This window comes from Ochotona curzoniae, unplaced genomic scaffold (genome assembly GCF_017591425.1).
Source record: "Ochotona curzoniae isolate NIBS_2020 unplaced genomic scaffold, NIBS_Ocur_1.0 contig_2688, whole genome shotgun sequence".
Lineage (NCBI taxonomy): Eukaryota > Metazoa > Chordata > Mammalia > Lagomorpha > Ochotonidae > Ochotona > Ochotona curzoniae.
The window spans coordinates 24,206,775-24,222,884 of record NW_024465553.1 but is presented as its reverse complement, the minus strand read 5'-3'; the positions used below and the strand labels follow the sequence as shown (position 1 = coordinate 24,222,884).

General features: G+C 49.9%; 1 protein-coding gene across 1 annotated transcript in view; it reads left to right on the top strand.

The window, feature by feature from the left end:
* Nucleotides 1-13,330, top strand: part of MTHFD1 (methylenetetrahydrofolate dehydrogenase, cyclohydrolase and formyltetrahydrofolate synthetase 1) — a 63,331-nt gene extending 50,001 nt beyond the window's left edge. The window contains exons 20-28 of the mRNA XM_040975464.1: nt 486-597; nt 707-846; nt 2,079-2,120; nt 4,386-4,486; nt 5,277-5,454; nt 7,953-8,060; nt 8,474-8,626; nt 11,831-11,924; nt 13,092-13,330. Of these exons, the coding sequence (XP_040831398.1) occupies nt 486-597; nt 707-846; nt 2,079-2,120; nt 4,386-4,486; nt 5,277-5,454; nt 7,953-8,060; nt 8,474-8,626; nt 11,831-11,920 (924 nt within the window). The 3' untranslated portion in view covers nt 11,921-11,924; nt 13,092-13,330. The remainder of the gene's footprint in view (nt 1-485; nt 598-706; nt 847-2,078; nt 2,121-4,385; nt 4,487-5,276; nt 5,455-7,952; nt 8,061-8,473; nt 8,627-11,830; nt 11,925-13,091) is intronic.
* Nucleotides 13,331-16,110: the final 2,780 nt, after the last annotated feature.

Here is a 16,110-nt window from a genome sequence, read left to right as displayed (position 1 = left end):
GTGTAACTCTTATCAATGGGAGCGGATATAACCTTTAAAAAGAGACAAAGAAAAGAAAGGTTGGGACCCCTGAATCTCATATTGCAGTGCCTGGGTTCAGTCCCAGGCCTGTTTCTGCAGACCTTGTGCAGCAAAGGCAATGGCTGAGTCACTGAGTCCCCTGACCCAGGTAGGAGACCTAGAGTGAGTTCCTGACTCCTGGCCTCAGCCTGTGCAGGCCTAGCCATTGCAGGAAAGGCGTGGACCAGCAAATGGGACAGTCTGTCGGTCTCAGTCACTGTGCCACTCAAGTAAAGAAGTTCTGAAACCTGTGCTCAGTCTTCTCATCATGTGTGTTTCCATGAACTTTTTGAGGAGCCCCGTGTGTTTTCCCTCTTGGAGGTCTTAAATTCTTTTGAATTCCGGGACAGTCTCACATGTGTGACTGTGTGATCCCGGAAGCAGGGGGCCGACAGCTCCACTCACATAGCCCCACGTTCCCCTAGGGCACCCCTGTGTTTGTCCACGCTGGACCATTTGCCAACATCGCACATGGGAATTCGTCCATCATCGCAGACCGGATTGCGCTCAAGCTCGTGGGCCCCGAGGGCTTTGTTGGTGAGACCCTTCAGCAGAGCCCATGAGCAGAGTGGGTTTCTCAGTCGCTGTCGGAGGGTTGGAGGGGTCGGCTGGCATTTTCACACTGGATTTTCTTCTTGTTTTGCAGTGACTGAAGCAGGATTTGGAGCAGACATTGGCATGGAAAAATTTTTCAACATCAAATGCCGGTACTCTGGCCTCCGCCCTCACGTGGTGGTGCTGGTCGCCACTGTGAGGGCTCTGAAGATGCATGGGGGTGGCCCCACGGTGAGTGTCCGTGGTTGCAGTAGCCTGATTATCTGGAACATTCTGAAAGTTCACAGGAAGCCGGATGCCTAATACCTGTGTCTGCATGAAGCTTACTCCTTAGCCTCATGATTCATAGAGGATCAACAGTGAGGGATGGGGGGCTACCCCTTGCGCCAACCACCTGTCACACACAAGCACCATCCGCTATTGGCATTTATATGGAGTGTCTTGGGAGACCTGTGCCTGTCCGTGAACATGTGCCTGACTCTACACATTAACAACTCCTTTGTGCTCACTGCACTACTGTTTGCCTCTATTGGAGGAACTGGCAGTCAGCAGCCCAGCATTTAGTGGAGTCAGAGGTCCAACCCTTCTTGAGCAGCTCACGCTAGGCAGGGCCACTGGCAACCTTGGGGTGTGGGGGGGGGCACAGGAGGAGGAAGGGTCAGACGGTAGCTCAAGACTGCTGTCCCAGAGCCTCATGGAGGCAGCTGGTCTTCAAGTCTAACATCACCCAACTGTTTAGATGTTGTGCTTTTTATGAACTTATGTGTGTGTTTAAGGTTTATTTATTTTTATTTGAAAAGCACTTTTACTCCCCAAATGGCTCTAAAAGCCAGAACGGTGTCAATCTGAAACCAGGAGCTTCTTCCAAGTTTCCCGTGTGGGTACAAGGGTCCAAAGACTTAGGCCATCCACTGCTTTCCCAGGCATGCTAGCAGGGAGCTGGATTGGGAAGTAGAGCATCCAGAACTCGAACTAACCCCTCTATGGGATGCCAGCACCATAGGTAGAGGCTTAACCATGGTGCTGGCTGACAGAAATTATACACAAAGAGAGAATGTTCTTGTATGATGGTTTACTCCTCAAATGCCCACAATGACCAGGGCTGTAACCTTGAGTTCAAATTCAAATTAGGTCTTCCCACATGGGTGGCAGGACCCCAATCACCTGAACTGTCAGCCTGTCTCCCCAGATCTACATTAGCAGAAAGCTGGAATTGGGAAGCAGCACCGAAGAAACTCAGACCCACCGGTGTAGGATGTGGGCGTCTTAGCCACTGTGCCAGACCCCCAGCCCAGAGCCGTGTGGTGGCGGCTGCACACTTCGCCTCCTGTGGAAGCCCTGGGCATGGGAAACGGCCTCACCCTCAGCGCACACTCCCCCACTCCTGGCCTGTGGCCTTCTCCGTTTAGAGCACAATCTACTGGTGAATAGGACCGGCCCTGACTCAGTTTCCTTTCTTCCAGGTCACTGCAGGACTGCCCCTCCCCAGGGAATACACAGAGGAGGTAATTGCTAGCTTTTTGTTTGCTTGTTTTATTATTATTTTTTAAAATCTCTTATAGAGGATGCCAGTCTGACCCTGGGAAAATGAGGGGGGTGACATTGTTGTTATGGCCCGGGGTGCCCCCCCCACACAGGGTGCAGGATGCAGAAAGGCTTCATGAGTGTTTGCCCCCCAGGGGACTTGTGACAGGGTTCAGCAACATGGTTCAAGGAGTTGGGGCAGTGTGTTAGTGGCATCTGGTGGGTGAGTGCTTGGCATGCCGTGAAATGTGCTGGAATGCACAGTGTAGCTCTCCACCACAAGGAAGTGACCTTGAACCTGGGACATGCCCTTGCCCGCTGAGTTGTGAGTGCCCTTCTGGGGAGAAGCAAGGGGAGACCGCTCCCCAGATGCACACTCCTCTACAGACGCGAGTCCATCGTCAGGAGCCTGAAGAACAGTTGTGAGCTCAGACCTTTGCTTAGTCATACCAGGCATCATTTATTACACACACGAAAAGAGAACCAGTTGCTGTGGTTGCATGCAGGACAGACCCCCCTTCCCCCCACACACACGCCCCTGCCTCCGGGGTAAGATGGCAGGGTCAGCTGCTGTCACCTCATTCAGTTTCTCTGCTCTGCAAACGATCAAGGTCATTGTTCAGACCCCCAAATAAAGTATTTCAAAATCAGCTAGGGAAAGGAAAGAAAAAAAAAGTGCCGGCGCCTTAAGTGTGCCGGGTCTGCGAGTTGGGGCTTGCCTTTTACGGTCATCTGCCTGATTCAGGCGTGGGAGGGGAATTCACAGTTCTGGCCCTCCCCCAACCCCCACTCCCACAAGCCTTTCCTGTGTCTAATTACTGTGACTGCCCCCAACTGGTCCAGCTGGTGTCTTCATTTAAGAAATTCTGCTTATTTCAAACTGCCTGACATCTTAACTGGCTTCCATGTGACCAGAGGTAAATAACCATCAGCACTCCTTAGAATATTCAATACATCCCGGTCTCCGTTTCCAGTCATGGAAGGGGGAGAAAAAAAGTATGGATCGTGTTTATAATGATTTTCGTTATTAGCCTCTAACTGTATCCATTTCTCCTGCTATTTTTGGGATCCACAAACCAAGCACTATTACTGCTGGTATGTATTTTACATGTGGGATCCTTCAAGAGTTCGTGGGAAATATGCATTATGAAAAGACTGTGCATGGATTTCTACATTCCTTTTGCACTAAAATAAACTCATTTTCTGATTCTGTTTCTCCATGAACTCTTTGAAGTCTCTTCAGAGAAGACTTTGACATTTTTAAAGCGCACAATATGGTTTAAGTTTTTAAAATGGCGAGATACCCTTTGTGGGAAAACAGTTAAACCATGCAAGAACATAATCTATGCAGTGCAAGCCCCCTTGACAGTTCAGTACCTTTTCCTCAACATTTAAAATGGTCTCATGGATTGTGTACATGTTTGTTCAAAAATGGAATTAATTTAGCTCTCATTCGTTGAACAACTTGGGTACCTTCCGTATGGTTCCATGTTAGCACAGATCAAGCTCAGTTTGCCTGACAGTCACACAAGAGCTATTAGGTGAGTGTCTGTATTGTAACGCGATGGCCCCAGCCCTGTGGAAGAGACTCTGTTGCTTACAACTTCCCAGCGATGCAGTCTTCATTGAAAGGTGCTTCTTTACTTTCATAGTCCTTGGTTCCGAAGCATGCAGTTGCCTCTGCCTTTCTTGGGCAAAGTTCCCTGAAACTAGTTCAGCGTCGCTGTTGGCTTCCTGGTGTCCTGGCAATACTGACGGCTAACACACAACACGTGGAACACGTGGCTCTTTAGTGCCAAGCACCGGGCCGGGCTCAGTCTTCTGATGGAAGTGGCTGTGCCCCACTGAGACAAGACAGTGTATGCGGCACGGTACTGCATGTAAACACACAGGTTGGAGTTGTCATTTGGGCAGGAACAGTGAATCGCCTTCAGTTAGCAAGGAATGGCAGCAGAAAGGTCAGTGCTGGGGCTTCCTAGATGGCTGGAGGTCATGCCCAGTGCAGTCCCAGGCTGCAGAGCAGCAGCTAACTGGCCCTGACCTGCACGGCGTCCCCTGACCGTGTGGGTGGCTTGCCTCCTTGTCCTGCCAGCGCGTGACCCCTGGCTCAGGGTGACGAGTTCCTCTTTTTAAGAAGAACCTGCAACTGCTTCCATCCCCCGCCGTCACTGACCTCACAGATCTTTGCTTTTCTTCTTCTTGTTGTTTTTCATTTTTGTTTTTTGTTTTGTTTGTTTGTTTTACAGAACTTAAAGCTGGTGGAAGATGGCTTCTGTAACTTGAGGAAGCAAATTGAAAATGCCAGAATGTTTGGAGTTCCGGTGGTGGTAGCTGTGAATGCATTCAAGTACGAGCGGGCGCCCCTCCCAGGAGCCCGTTGTAGGGCGCTGCTCTGGGCTTTATTTTGTTCTTCAGTTACTGGCCTAGGGGCATGGTCTGGGGGTGCACCTGTGTCCTGACCCCCACCTGCTGGAGGCTGGGGAGCCACTGCTCACCCCTGCAGACCTCAGATCTGGCACCTGTGGGTTCTTTCTTCTCCATGAGTCAAGTGGGCAGACCTTTTCGTCGTCTGGAGGCTGTTTCTGCTGGTAGAAGGTCATGAGCCTACAGCTTTCCCTCATGTGCCGGATCTGCTGGGAAACCCAGGGTACTGAGTTGAAAACGTTCCTGCAAGAACTTGTGTGGGCTGTTTAGGTTTGGGGGGTGTGTTGGCATGGTGGCCCCACCCCAGGGGAATGGGAGCAATTTTTTGGGTTTTGCAAGCTAATACTGATTGATTCCTTATGGCATGCTGAGACTCTGAGTGCTTTGCATGGAGTTGCCCTCAAAATGTTCCCTGCGTCCCAGTGAAGCAAGTGCTTTGATTCTTCATGCCCTTTTCCACCCACGTAGAAATCAAGGCAAGTAAAACAGGAAGTGCCTGGCCAGGAGGCAGAACAGTTCAGCTAAGACATGATGCTGCCGGCCGAAATTCAAACCCAGGCAGCAGTACTTGAGCCAGGTCCCCTTTTGGTGGGTAACCCACTTAGGTCTTAACGGGCAAGAGAGGGCTGAGTCCATTCTCTCCAGCTGCCTCCTTTCCCCACCCCGCTCCTCCTGTCCTGCCCCAGGCTCTAACACCACGCGCTGTCTTTCAGGACAGACACGCAGGCCGAGCTGGACCTCATCAGCCGCCTCGCCAGGGAGCACGGGGCTTTCGACGCTGTGAAGTGCACTCACTGGGCAGAAGGGGGCAAGGGCGCTGTGGCTCTGGCTCAGGCGGTCCAGAGAGCAGCACAGGCGCCCAGCAGCTTCCAACTCCTCTACAACCTCGAGGTGGGTCGCATGCCCTGTGCAAACACACACACACACCATACAAACACCACAAAAAAAAAAAAAAAAAAGAAACCCCAAATGAAATTACAAGGGCCGTCACACAACCACAGCCCGACTGAGCAGGAGGCAGCGGTCTTATTAACCTGTGTTGCTGCTTCCTTCTAGGGCAGCTGCCCACCTTCGACTCAAGGGCCCAGCTATGGTGTAGCAAATTGGCAAGGCAGAGAGCTACATCAAGCTCGGAGGTGTGAGGGGAGATTGAGGGGAGCGGTGGTGGCAAAAAAAAAAAAACCCATTCTCAGCACTGGGGCAAACAGGTGTGTGCCCAGAAGCTCACTTCCTGGTACTATGCCACCTCAGGTTCAGACACGCCCTCAGGTGCAAAGCCTAAACCCCACCAACAAGCCTTGTCACTTTTTCCATCACCAAGTGAACGCAGTGGTCACCCCAAGCAGAAGCTGTGCCTGTCCTGTGTATTTCAGGATGTTATTGGATATGAAGTAGTATGTCTTCAACAAATGGAAACTGTTAGGAGCAGGAGGTGTGTCTGCATTCGCCATGTGTAAATCTGGAACTCCGGGCTGGAAGGACACGGGAGAGACCCGGAGCAGCTTGAGAACCCATTTCTGTTCAGAACTTTCCTCTGTTCTAACGAGCAGAAAGCTGCCATCCTGTCTCACTCAGCATCTGCAAGTCTGAACTCTGCCTGCACGCGCTGGTGCCACAGAAGTTCTCAGAGTGCCTCCTCACTTGGGGAGTTCCAGGTGCCTCCTCGCTTGGGGAGTTCCAGGTGCCTCCTCACTTGGGGAGATGTGTGTGCAGATTCTCTCTTTTGCATCTCTACAAGGCTGTTGAATATTCACCTTTTTCACGTCTCTTATACTAAGCTCCTGCAAAAAATTATTGCTTTTTAGTTCCTAAGAGAATTTTCTTTTTAAAAAATTTTCCCTCCTGTTTATTTAGTTGAAAGATAGAGTGACAGAGAGAAATGCCTTCCATCTGCTGGTTCACTCCCCAGATGGCTTGTACCAGCCAGGGCTCCTCAAGGCTGAAGGCGGGAACTCCGTGCGGTCTCCCACATGGGTGGCAGGAACCCGAGGACTCGGGCCATTGTCTACTGTCTTCCAGGTACCTTAAGAGTTAGTGCAGGTCGGAGCATGGAGCAGCCACAACTTTAACCAAGTCTTCCAGTAGGGCCGGTAAATGTCCCAGGCAGCATTTAACCTAATGAGCTGCAATCCTTACCCCAGGAACTTCTTTTTTTTATAGATGGATTACCAGTCTTTTAGTTTAAAATAAAAATCATCCAGTATGTACTTTTTGCCCTAGTTGCTAGGACATGAAGTCAGATATATTGCTTAGTTTTAGTACAGTATTTCATATATGTGTGTGTATATACACATTTGAATATATAAGGGTATTTTAAAAATGTTTGTAGAAGAGGCAGGCATTGTGAAACAGTAGGCAATGCCACTGCTTGGGGTGCCCTTTTCCCAGTTGGAGTGCCAGGGATCAAGTCTTACTTTACTTCCAATCCAACGTCTGGAAGGCAGCAGATGGCCCTGTGCCACCCCTGTGGGAGACACAGGTGGAGCTCCTGGCTCCTGGCTTCAGCCTGGCCCAGTCCTGGCAGTTGTGGGCATTCAGGGAATAAACCAGTACCTGGAAGATATTTTTCTCTCCCCCCCCCCCCATTTTTATTACTCTTCTTTTCAAATAAAATAGCTTTCTTATTTTTTCTTTTAAGTTCATAAAAATGTAAAACTAAATTATTTTAGTACAAATGAGAATTTTGGAATCCATGGATAGCCTTTTCATAAATAAGCATCTTCCATGAATTTCTTTTTTAAAAGACAGAGGCTTACTCCCCAGATAACCCACAGTGGCTGGGACTGTGCTGAACTGAAACTGGGAGCCAGGAACTCAGTCCAGGTCTTTCATGTGGGTGTCAGGAACCCAGCTACCGGGGCTGTCACCTGCTGCTTCCGGGTCTCCATCAGCAGGAAGGCAGAGTCGGGATCCAGAGCTGGAAATCAGAGTCAGCCGCTGCCACGTGGAACACACGTGTCATCACTCCTAGGCCCTGCCCCTCCACACCTCATGTACAGCCGGTCACTTTATCTCTGTGGGACAGTTCCCACTTATAAAATCTAAGACTTGATATGGCACAGAGAAGGAGAGAGAGAGAAAATCTTCCATCCACTGGTTCACTCCACAAATGACTGCAAAGCTGGAGTTGAGCCCATCTGGAGCCAGGAGCTTCTAGGTCTCCCACACTGGTACAGGGTCCCAAGGCCCTGACCCATCCTCCACTGCTTTCCCGGGTCATAAACAGGGAACTTGAAGGGAAGTGGAGCAGCCAGGACACAAACCAGCACCCATAAAAAGACATCTCCTTGGCCTTTTCAGGGCCCCTGCCCTGGCGTGAGGCCAGGTGCTGGCTAAGATTCCTCACCTGTGTCCCATCCTGCTCTCCCCTTCTCATTTCTGTGCATTAGCTTCCCATTGAGGAGAAAATCAGGATCATTGCACAGAAGATCTACGGGGCAGACGACATTGAATTGCTCCCAGAAGCACAGCACAAGGCTGAAGTCTACACAAAGCAGGTAGGTTAACACGATGTTTTAACTCTGCAGATCAGATCTAGATGTCTGAATCCCCTCGTTCTCTCAGCCTGCTTCCTCCTCCTGAAACACTGTGTTTGGATGACAGGATCCAGTCCTAACTCCCTATTTACCCAACATTGCTATGAGAGTGTGTGGAAGAATTACATGGAAGAATTATGAGTTGATATGGAATTGATAGTTATTAGAAACTCCCTAAACTTTCAAACTGTTTTTAATTGGTTTTATTGACGAGAATAAAATACTCACTTGTACAGTACAGTTCCTGAGGATACAGTGAGGTATAAAGGGTATTTGATATTTCAAATAAAATACAGAATCCATAGAATCACTGTGCCCAGGTGTTGTGTGGTCAACATTTCATTTGTCTTACCTCTGTTCCCATGTCCCCTCAGGGCTTTGGGCAGCTACCCATCTGTATGGCCAAAACGCACTTGTCCTTGTCTCACAACCCAGAGCAAAAAGGCGTGCCCACTGGCTTCGTTCTGCCCATTCGTGACATCCGTGCCAGCGTTGGGGCTGGTTTTCTGTACCCCTTGGTGGGAACGGTAAGTGAGGGCAGCAAGAGGGGATCCTGTCTGTGCTACCACAGCCCTCGAGCAGGTGCCACCGTAGCTGAGTTTCCTGCCAGGAAGAAAGTTGGACATGGGCCTTTGAGGATTAGTCTTGCTGTAGACCATCTTGGTTTCAGTTTAAGTATGATGACATGATTGCGCTGGCATGCCCCTGACTAATTCCAGGGTGGGCCCAGTTCAACGTCTGTGGTCATGGTCATATACATGAACGGTCTTTGAAGAGTTCATGGGAAAATGTGTATTTTGAAAAACCTATCTGTAGATTTCAGAATTTTTTGCACCAAAATAAATTTTAAATTCCTGTCTCCCACATACCTTTTGAGGTCCTCTTGTATGATCACAACAAATGTTTCTTGATGGCTTATGCTCGGTTCTTCCAACAGTATTACGTCTCAGGGACAAATGCTGTGTAACTCTTTTTAAGACATGTATTTACTTGAAGGGCAGTTATATATAGAGAGAAAGCTTCCATCTGTTGCCCAAATGGTCACAATAGCCGGGTCTGGGCTAAGCCAAAGCCAAGAGCCTGGAACTTCATCCAGGTCCCACATGTGCATGGCAGGGCACACGCTCTTGGGCTACCGTCCACTGCTTTCCTAGTGCAGCAGCAGGGAGCTGGATCAGAAAAGGTGCTATATGGAGCAAACTGGTGCCTATAGGGGATGCCAGGCCTCACAGATTGCAGCTTAACCCACTGCACAACGCCTGCCCAGGGTTTGTTGTTTTTGAATAAGAAGTACTAGTGAAATGATGGGCAACCCCCAACCGAATGAGCAGTAGCTGCTCTGTGTCACTTCTGCTGTGTGCAGGCGGACGTGTAACTATAGCAACAAAAACAGAGCTGCAAGTGGTCAGGCCAATGGCCAACAACTGTCTGTCCTTCAGAGAGATACAGCCTACCCAGGGCAGGACTGGGTCATCTGGAGCAAAGTGTGCGTCAGAGACCTTTGGCTCCTAACTTGGGCCAAATGTGTCTCCTTGTGATCAGATAGCTGAAGCCCTATTTTGATGCTTCTGGTTGCTTTTTGGCTTCCGAGTAGGGCTCAAAGGATGAAACTATTTTATATATTAATTCCAAGTGTGGTATCTTCTGGTATGTTTATATTTGTATATAGATGTATCTCTCTTCTTTTTAAGATTTATTTATTTTTGTTGGAAAGGCAGATATACAGAGAGGAGGAGATACAGAGAGAAAGATCTTATGTCTGCTGGTTCACTCCCCAGGTGGCCCTCTTCCGGGTCTCCCATGTGGGTGTGGGATCCCAAGGCTTTGGGCCGTCCTCAACTGCTTTCCCAGGCCACAGTCAGGGAGCTGCAGGGGAAGTGGTACAGCCGGGATATGAACTGGCGCCTATATAGGATCCTGGTGCTTGCAAGCCACTAGGCTATCGCACCAGGCCCAGATGTAGTATCTCTCTCTCCCCTCCTTCCCTTTTCTGGTTATCATTGACTAGTGTTGGAAGGGGGGAAAAATCCTCTTTGGGAAACAGTAAAAGTAACAAAATCTCACTGTTTCTTTTTTTTTATTATTAAAGACTTATTTATTTATCAGAAAATCAGATATACAGAGAGAAGGAGAGACAGAGAGGAAGATCTTCCATCCGATGATTCACACCCCAAGTGACCACAACGACCGGTGCTATGCCGATCTGAAGCCAGGAGCCAGGAACTTCTTCCGGGTATCCCACACGGGTGCAGGGTCCCAAGACTTTGGGCCGTCCTCCACTGCTTTCCCAGGCCACAGGCAGGGAGCTGGATAGGAAGTGGAGCTGCTGGGATTAGAACCGGCACCCATATGGGATCCTGGTGCGTTCAAGGCGAGGACTTTAGCCGCTAGGCCATGACGCCGGGCCCTTCTTATATTTTTTTTTTTTAAGAGTTATTTATTTTTATTAGAAAGCCTAATTTAGAGAGAAGTAGAGACAGAAAGACATTCCATCGGCTGGTTCACTCCTCAAATGAACAACAGCCAGAGCCGAGCTGATCTGAAGTCAGGAGCTTGGAGCTTTCTCTGGATCTCTCATGTGCATGCACGGTCCCAAGGCTTTGGGCCATCCTCTGCTGTTTTCCCAGGACACGAGCAGGGAGCTGGATGGGAAATAGAGCATCTGGGACATAAACCAGTGCCCATTTGGGGTGCCAGCACCTGCAGTCAGAGGTTTAGCCAGTGGAGCCATCGTCCCATCCCAGGGACTGTCTTAAAAGTTCTTTCTGGCATGCACATGTCTGGCTCATCCACACCAGTGAGCACGTGTCCTTTAGAATGTCATCTGCAGGTTTTCCTGCTCCATTAAAAGACCATTCCCTTCATTTCCCTTCTTGTTTCACACTGCTCATTTCCTTGTGTCCCAGCACCCAAGGAGGAGATCAGTGGTCAGATCCCGGGGGGATATTTTAGGCAGTGTTGATTGGCACTCAGATGTCAGAGTTGGGTTTGCTGAAGTGTGGATGTTTTATGTTATAGAAGATGACTCATCCTTCATTTTTTCACATTCACATTTTAGAAGTTCAGCCTAAGCAGTTTTCCTGTCTGATTTGGAACTTGGGTATTCATTCTGCAGGACATTGTTAACAGATAAAAATATACTGTGTTTTTACTTAACAAGGCATACAAATCCGTCTCTAAGCAAGTACTTGTCAAAGCCAGCTCTCTAGCAAAGAAGCGAGTGCAGATGCGATTTACAAGCGTCCCAGTTTCGTTTTTAGCAAGTCACACTGGACCAGTAAGAATGGTGATTATAATGCCATCCAGCTTGTGCGCAGAAAAACTGGGGCCCGAGCAAAAGGATGCTGAGTCCTCATGCATTGTTGAAGCAGAAATCACGAAGGCTTCCAGCCAAGCCGTGGCGCAGGCAGGCCCTGCACCTGCTGTTGGCCTCCACCGCCTCTGCAGTGGTCGGTGACGGGGGCAGCCCCTCCTGCCACATCCAGTTCCAGCCGTCAGCACACAGAGGGTGGGGAAGCTTGGCGTTAGGTTTCCAGGACAGCCCGCGGGCTTTTCTTTGGGGTCCTAACAGGATTGGTGGCCTGAGTTACAACATGTAAGGCTTTAATATGTCACGGGAAGGGTGGGAGAGCTTTGAAATGGCTGTCTTCTCTGGGAGTGCGGGCCTTCTCCCCGAGGGGAGGGTGGGAGAGCGTGTCACTGAGAACTTTTTCTGCTGGCTCTCACCCTAGATGAGCACCATGCCCGGACTGCCCACCCGGCCCTGTTTCTATGACATTGATTTGGATCCTGAGACTCAGCAGGTGAACGGGCTCTTTTGACCAGGTAGGTTGTTGCTGAGTGAGAACTTTGCACTCATCCTTATGTAGCCTACTTCCGAGTTATCAGGCTCAAACCAATGACAAGTCCATGAAACTCACACCACTGACACAGATTGCATGGGGCAGGGGAAGAGGGCACAGGAGTGACATGGCATTTAAACCAATGAAAAACCAGTGAAAAAAATGTTGAGACTCCGCAGGTTTTTGTAAGAACTCAGATAATCCCCAGTGGGCAAGGTAAGGGAAATGGTGGGAGCAGGGATAGGGGCCCTGTGAAGTGTTTAGGCCAAGGTCAGGGAGAGGTGGGCTTGGCGGGTGGGGGGGCATCTGTATGCTGAGCAGACAGGAGGCAAGAGTTCTTAGGATCTTGGGTGAAAGGATTCCAATGATTGGGCCATCCTGATGCACATCCTACTGAGAGCCGAGTCCCGTTAGACATAAACCCTCAGCATCCTCACAGGAAGAGAAAATGATTTGCCAATGGAAAGGGGGGCTTTTCCACAAGGAACGGATGTCCTCCAAGTTCACAGGCAGCTTCCGCTGCTGTGCGCAGTCAGCCATAGGTGCCCGGCGCTTTCAGACAAGCACAGATGCACACCGCCTCCCCTGCACACACACACTCGCATGCGCACGTAGGTTCTTTCTAGCTTTCAGACACACGGGTTGCACACTCTCCTACACACGCACGCTTTTCCTCCTAGCAGTGTGTTTAGCAGCACACTCCAGAAAAATGAGGCGTTAAACCAAGGGGGAAAAATGAAGAGGTAATTTTTAGGCGGAGTGGGCAAGGACACTGAGTCCGATTTGAGAAGTAACGGAGGCACCTGCTATTACAAGTGAAAAGACCCACGTGGAAGGAAGCGCCTTGTTAGGATCATTGAAGACACAGAGCTGATGGTGAGAAGAGGGGCTGGATGGGCCTCTGCTAGGCGCAGGCCTTCCTGGTGTGATCTTGGCAGTTCAGCCAGGCTCGCCACCGGGTCTGCCCTTGAACAGTGCTTAGACTTTGTGTAAATGCTGTGCAGTGTCTTCAAGTTCACTTACAGACGGTGGAAGAGCTGGTGGCGGGAAGGCTGGTAACATTAGCAGCTTGGGCAGCGTGAGCCGGTAATGGTGCAATGTGGAAGGGACCAGGCGGAGACATTGGTTTCTTGTTTGCTTTTCTTTCTAGGTCATCCTTCAGAAGCTGTGGTGACCCTGCTCTGCGGGCCCCACGGTGGGTCCAGATGTGCAGAGACGTCGAGAGAAGTCAGCCCTGCCCGGGTTAATAGAGCGAGTGTTCCCAGGAAACTTTAGCCTTAATTGCCATCCTCATGTATAAATTAACATAGATCATACCCATGTCTCTTTCCAGCAGTGATGTCCCGCAGAATAAAAGGAAATAATTTTGCTGTCTTGCTTTTGAAATAGCATCCATGGCCTTGATGCTGCGCCGTCTCAGCTGTTGTGGTCTACACCTTGTTTTTGATGGGGAAGCTTGCGTGCCTGTGTGTGTTTCCAGGAAGATGTGCAGTTTTTCGGAGACCTGAGAGCGTTGGGGTGGGAGTAGGTCATGAAGGAGGCCTTGCCTTGTGGCTTTATGTGTATCCTTTATTATTTTTTTAATGCTGTCACCAATTTTATGGTGTAGCAATTTTAAAAAGATTTATTTATTTTTAGTGTAAAGTCAGATGTACAGAGAGGAGGAGAGACAGAGAGAAAGATCTTTTGTCCAGTGATTCACTCCCCAAGTGACCGCAACAGTCAGTTCTGTACCAGTCCATGCCAGGAGCCAGGAATGTCTTCCAGGTCTCCCATGTGCGTACAGGATCCCAAGGCTTTGGGCCGTCCTCGACTGCTTTCCCGGGCCACAAGCAGGGAGCTGGATGGGAAGCAGGGCTACCAGGATTAGAACTGGCACCCATATGAGATCCCGGTGCTTTCAAGGTGAGGACTTTAGCCACCACACTATCACACCGGGCCCTTTATGTGTATGCTAAGGGAGCATTGCTTCTGTAGGATTTTGCCCTGAACTTCCTCAGAATCCCCGTCTCTGGCACACAGCATTAGCACCTATTGCTGGATGAAGCCCTCAGGTGGGATAGTCACAGCATCCTGACCTTCTGCTAAGCAACTGGCCCCCACCCCCCTTACAGAAGCTTCCTCCCTGAAGTGTCTTCCCTTCTCTCCTCTCTCTATTCTCCCCTCCCATTGTCCTTCCCCTACCTCCCTCGATCTCCCAGGGATGCTAACGGCTGCCGAGGCTGGGGGCAGAACTGTCATTTTCCTGGCATCCTTGGTTTTGGTGTTTTATAGTTCCCTGGGTTGGCATGGTGAAGGTCACGGGCACAGGGCTCCATCTTCTCTCTGCCTGCTTCCCCTGCCGTGGAGGTATGGCAGCTGCTGGTGCACATGAAGACGCATGCAGGGTGTCCGCCCCGCTCCCTGCGGTTCCTGACATGCAGCGGGTACTCACTGATGCCGCCAGGTCCTGCTCCGCAGCACCTTCCAGGCCCTGGTTGCACAGTAATGTCCTATGGAACCTCCTGGAATGGGAAGCGCCAGATATTCAGTTTATACACAAGAAAATGAAAATGTCCTGGCAAAACTGGTGACTGAAGAGCTCATGAAAGGATGGGTTTCAAGCCTCACCCTGCAAGCATCAGGAACACAGCCACAGGGAGAGGGAAGATGGAGGCTGATGAGCCAAAAAGCTTGTCAGCAAGGCTCCAGAGCGTTGAGTAATGCAGTGGGCCAGCGTGGATGCAAGGGTTTTCCCAATTCAGTAGCAAAGCAGGCTTTACGGCAAAACTTAAATGGTACAACCTGTTTTTTCCACTCAGCAATAGATGCGGTTGTAACAGTCAGCACTATGCCTGTCTGTTGCCTGGAAGCAGTCCTCCACTGATGGACGCTTGCAGCTGTCTGCTGGGTTTTGCTCTAACAGGTATCACAGCGGTCAGTAGTGCTTAGAGGACACGCGGGCAGTGCACACATGTAGCTCACCACCTGTGGGGTGTGTGCCTGGCTGTGGCAAAGCTGCTCACGGGCTGGCCTCTTGCTTCAGACCAGGAGCTGGCCTTTCCCTGGGAACGTGTGGAGACAAATGAAATAGAACAAGTCTTCACCCCACATTACCCGAAGACTGACGTGTGCCAGGGGAACTTGCAGGGCTGCCTGGCTCCAACACCTCTGCCCTCTACAGGGACACGTCAGAGAGTCTGTGCAAAGTTGAAAAAAATCTAGGCATAGAATTCAAATGTCAAACCCTTTGGACCCTGAACCCACATGGGAGACCCGAAGGAGGCTCCTGGCTCCTGGCTTCAGATCGACCCGGCTCCGGCCATGCGGCCGCTTGGGGGTGGGTAAACCAGTGAATGGAAGATCTTATTCTGTCTGTCTCTCCACATCTATATATCTGCCTTTCCAATAAAAATAAATAAATCGTTTTTTAAAATTTTTAAATAAATAAATCTTTAAAAAAGAATTCAAATATTTTTGCATCAAAAAAAAAAAAAAAAACTTACCTTTATTTGAGAGGCGGAGGACATTTCGTATTGGCTGGTTCACTTTCCAGATGCCTACGGTGCTTGGTCTCCTGGGCCAGCCTGTGCCCAGGAACCAAGAACTTGGCGCAGGTCTGTCGACACTGTGGGTGGCAGGACCTGTGGACTGGCGCCGTCCCTTGCTGCCTCCCGAGGTCTGTTTTAGCAGGAAGCTGGAGTCAGAAGTGACAGCCAGGAAGCAAGCCTAGTGTGCTGGTGTGGGAAGGTGTCAACCAGCAAGCTGAATGCCAGCCCCCAAATTTACCTGTCTTTTACATTTTTATTTTTTTTATAATGATGACACGGTTGATCAGGGTGGGAAGGGTCGAGGTTTAGGGACTCCAGTTTTGCTATTTGTTGTTTCTGGGGGGAGGGGAGAGACAAAGGGGGAAACACACGGTTTTCCACAGTCACAGTGCCCAGGGCTGAGGAACTGCCACCTCGTACCAACCCAGGCTCTCCATGTGCACATATTTTGAGGATTCTGCCCAAGTGGTTTGGATAGTTCTGGAATACTGTTGATTTCACTGATCAATGATGATGTCACCCTCCCAATGCCCACTGGCTGACTTAGTCTGCCTCAAGTTTACATTCACTGAGATTTTTTGCTGTCATCCTTTGACTCGGGTAGTTGTCCGGTTTATTCTGTTCTGGTACTATGGCACC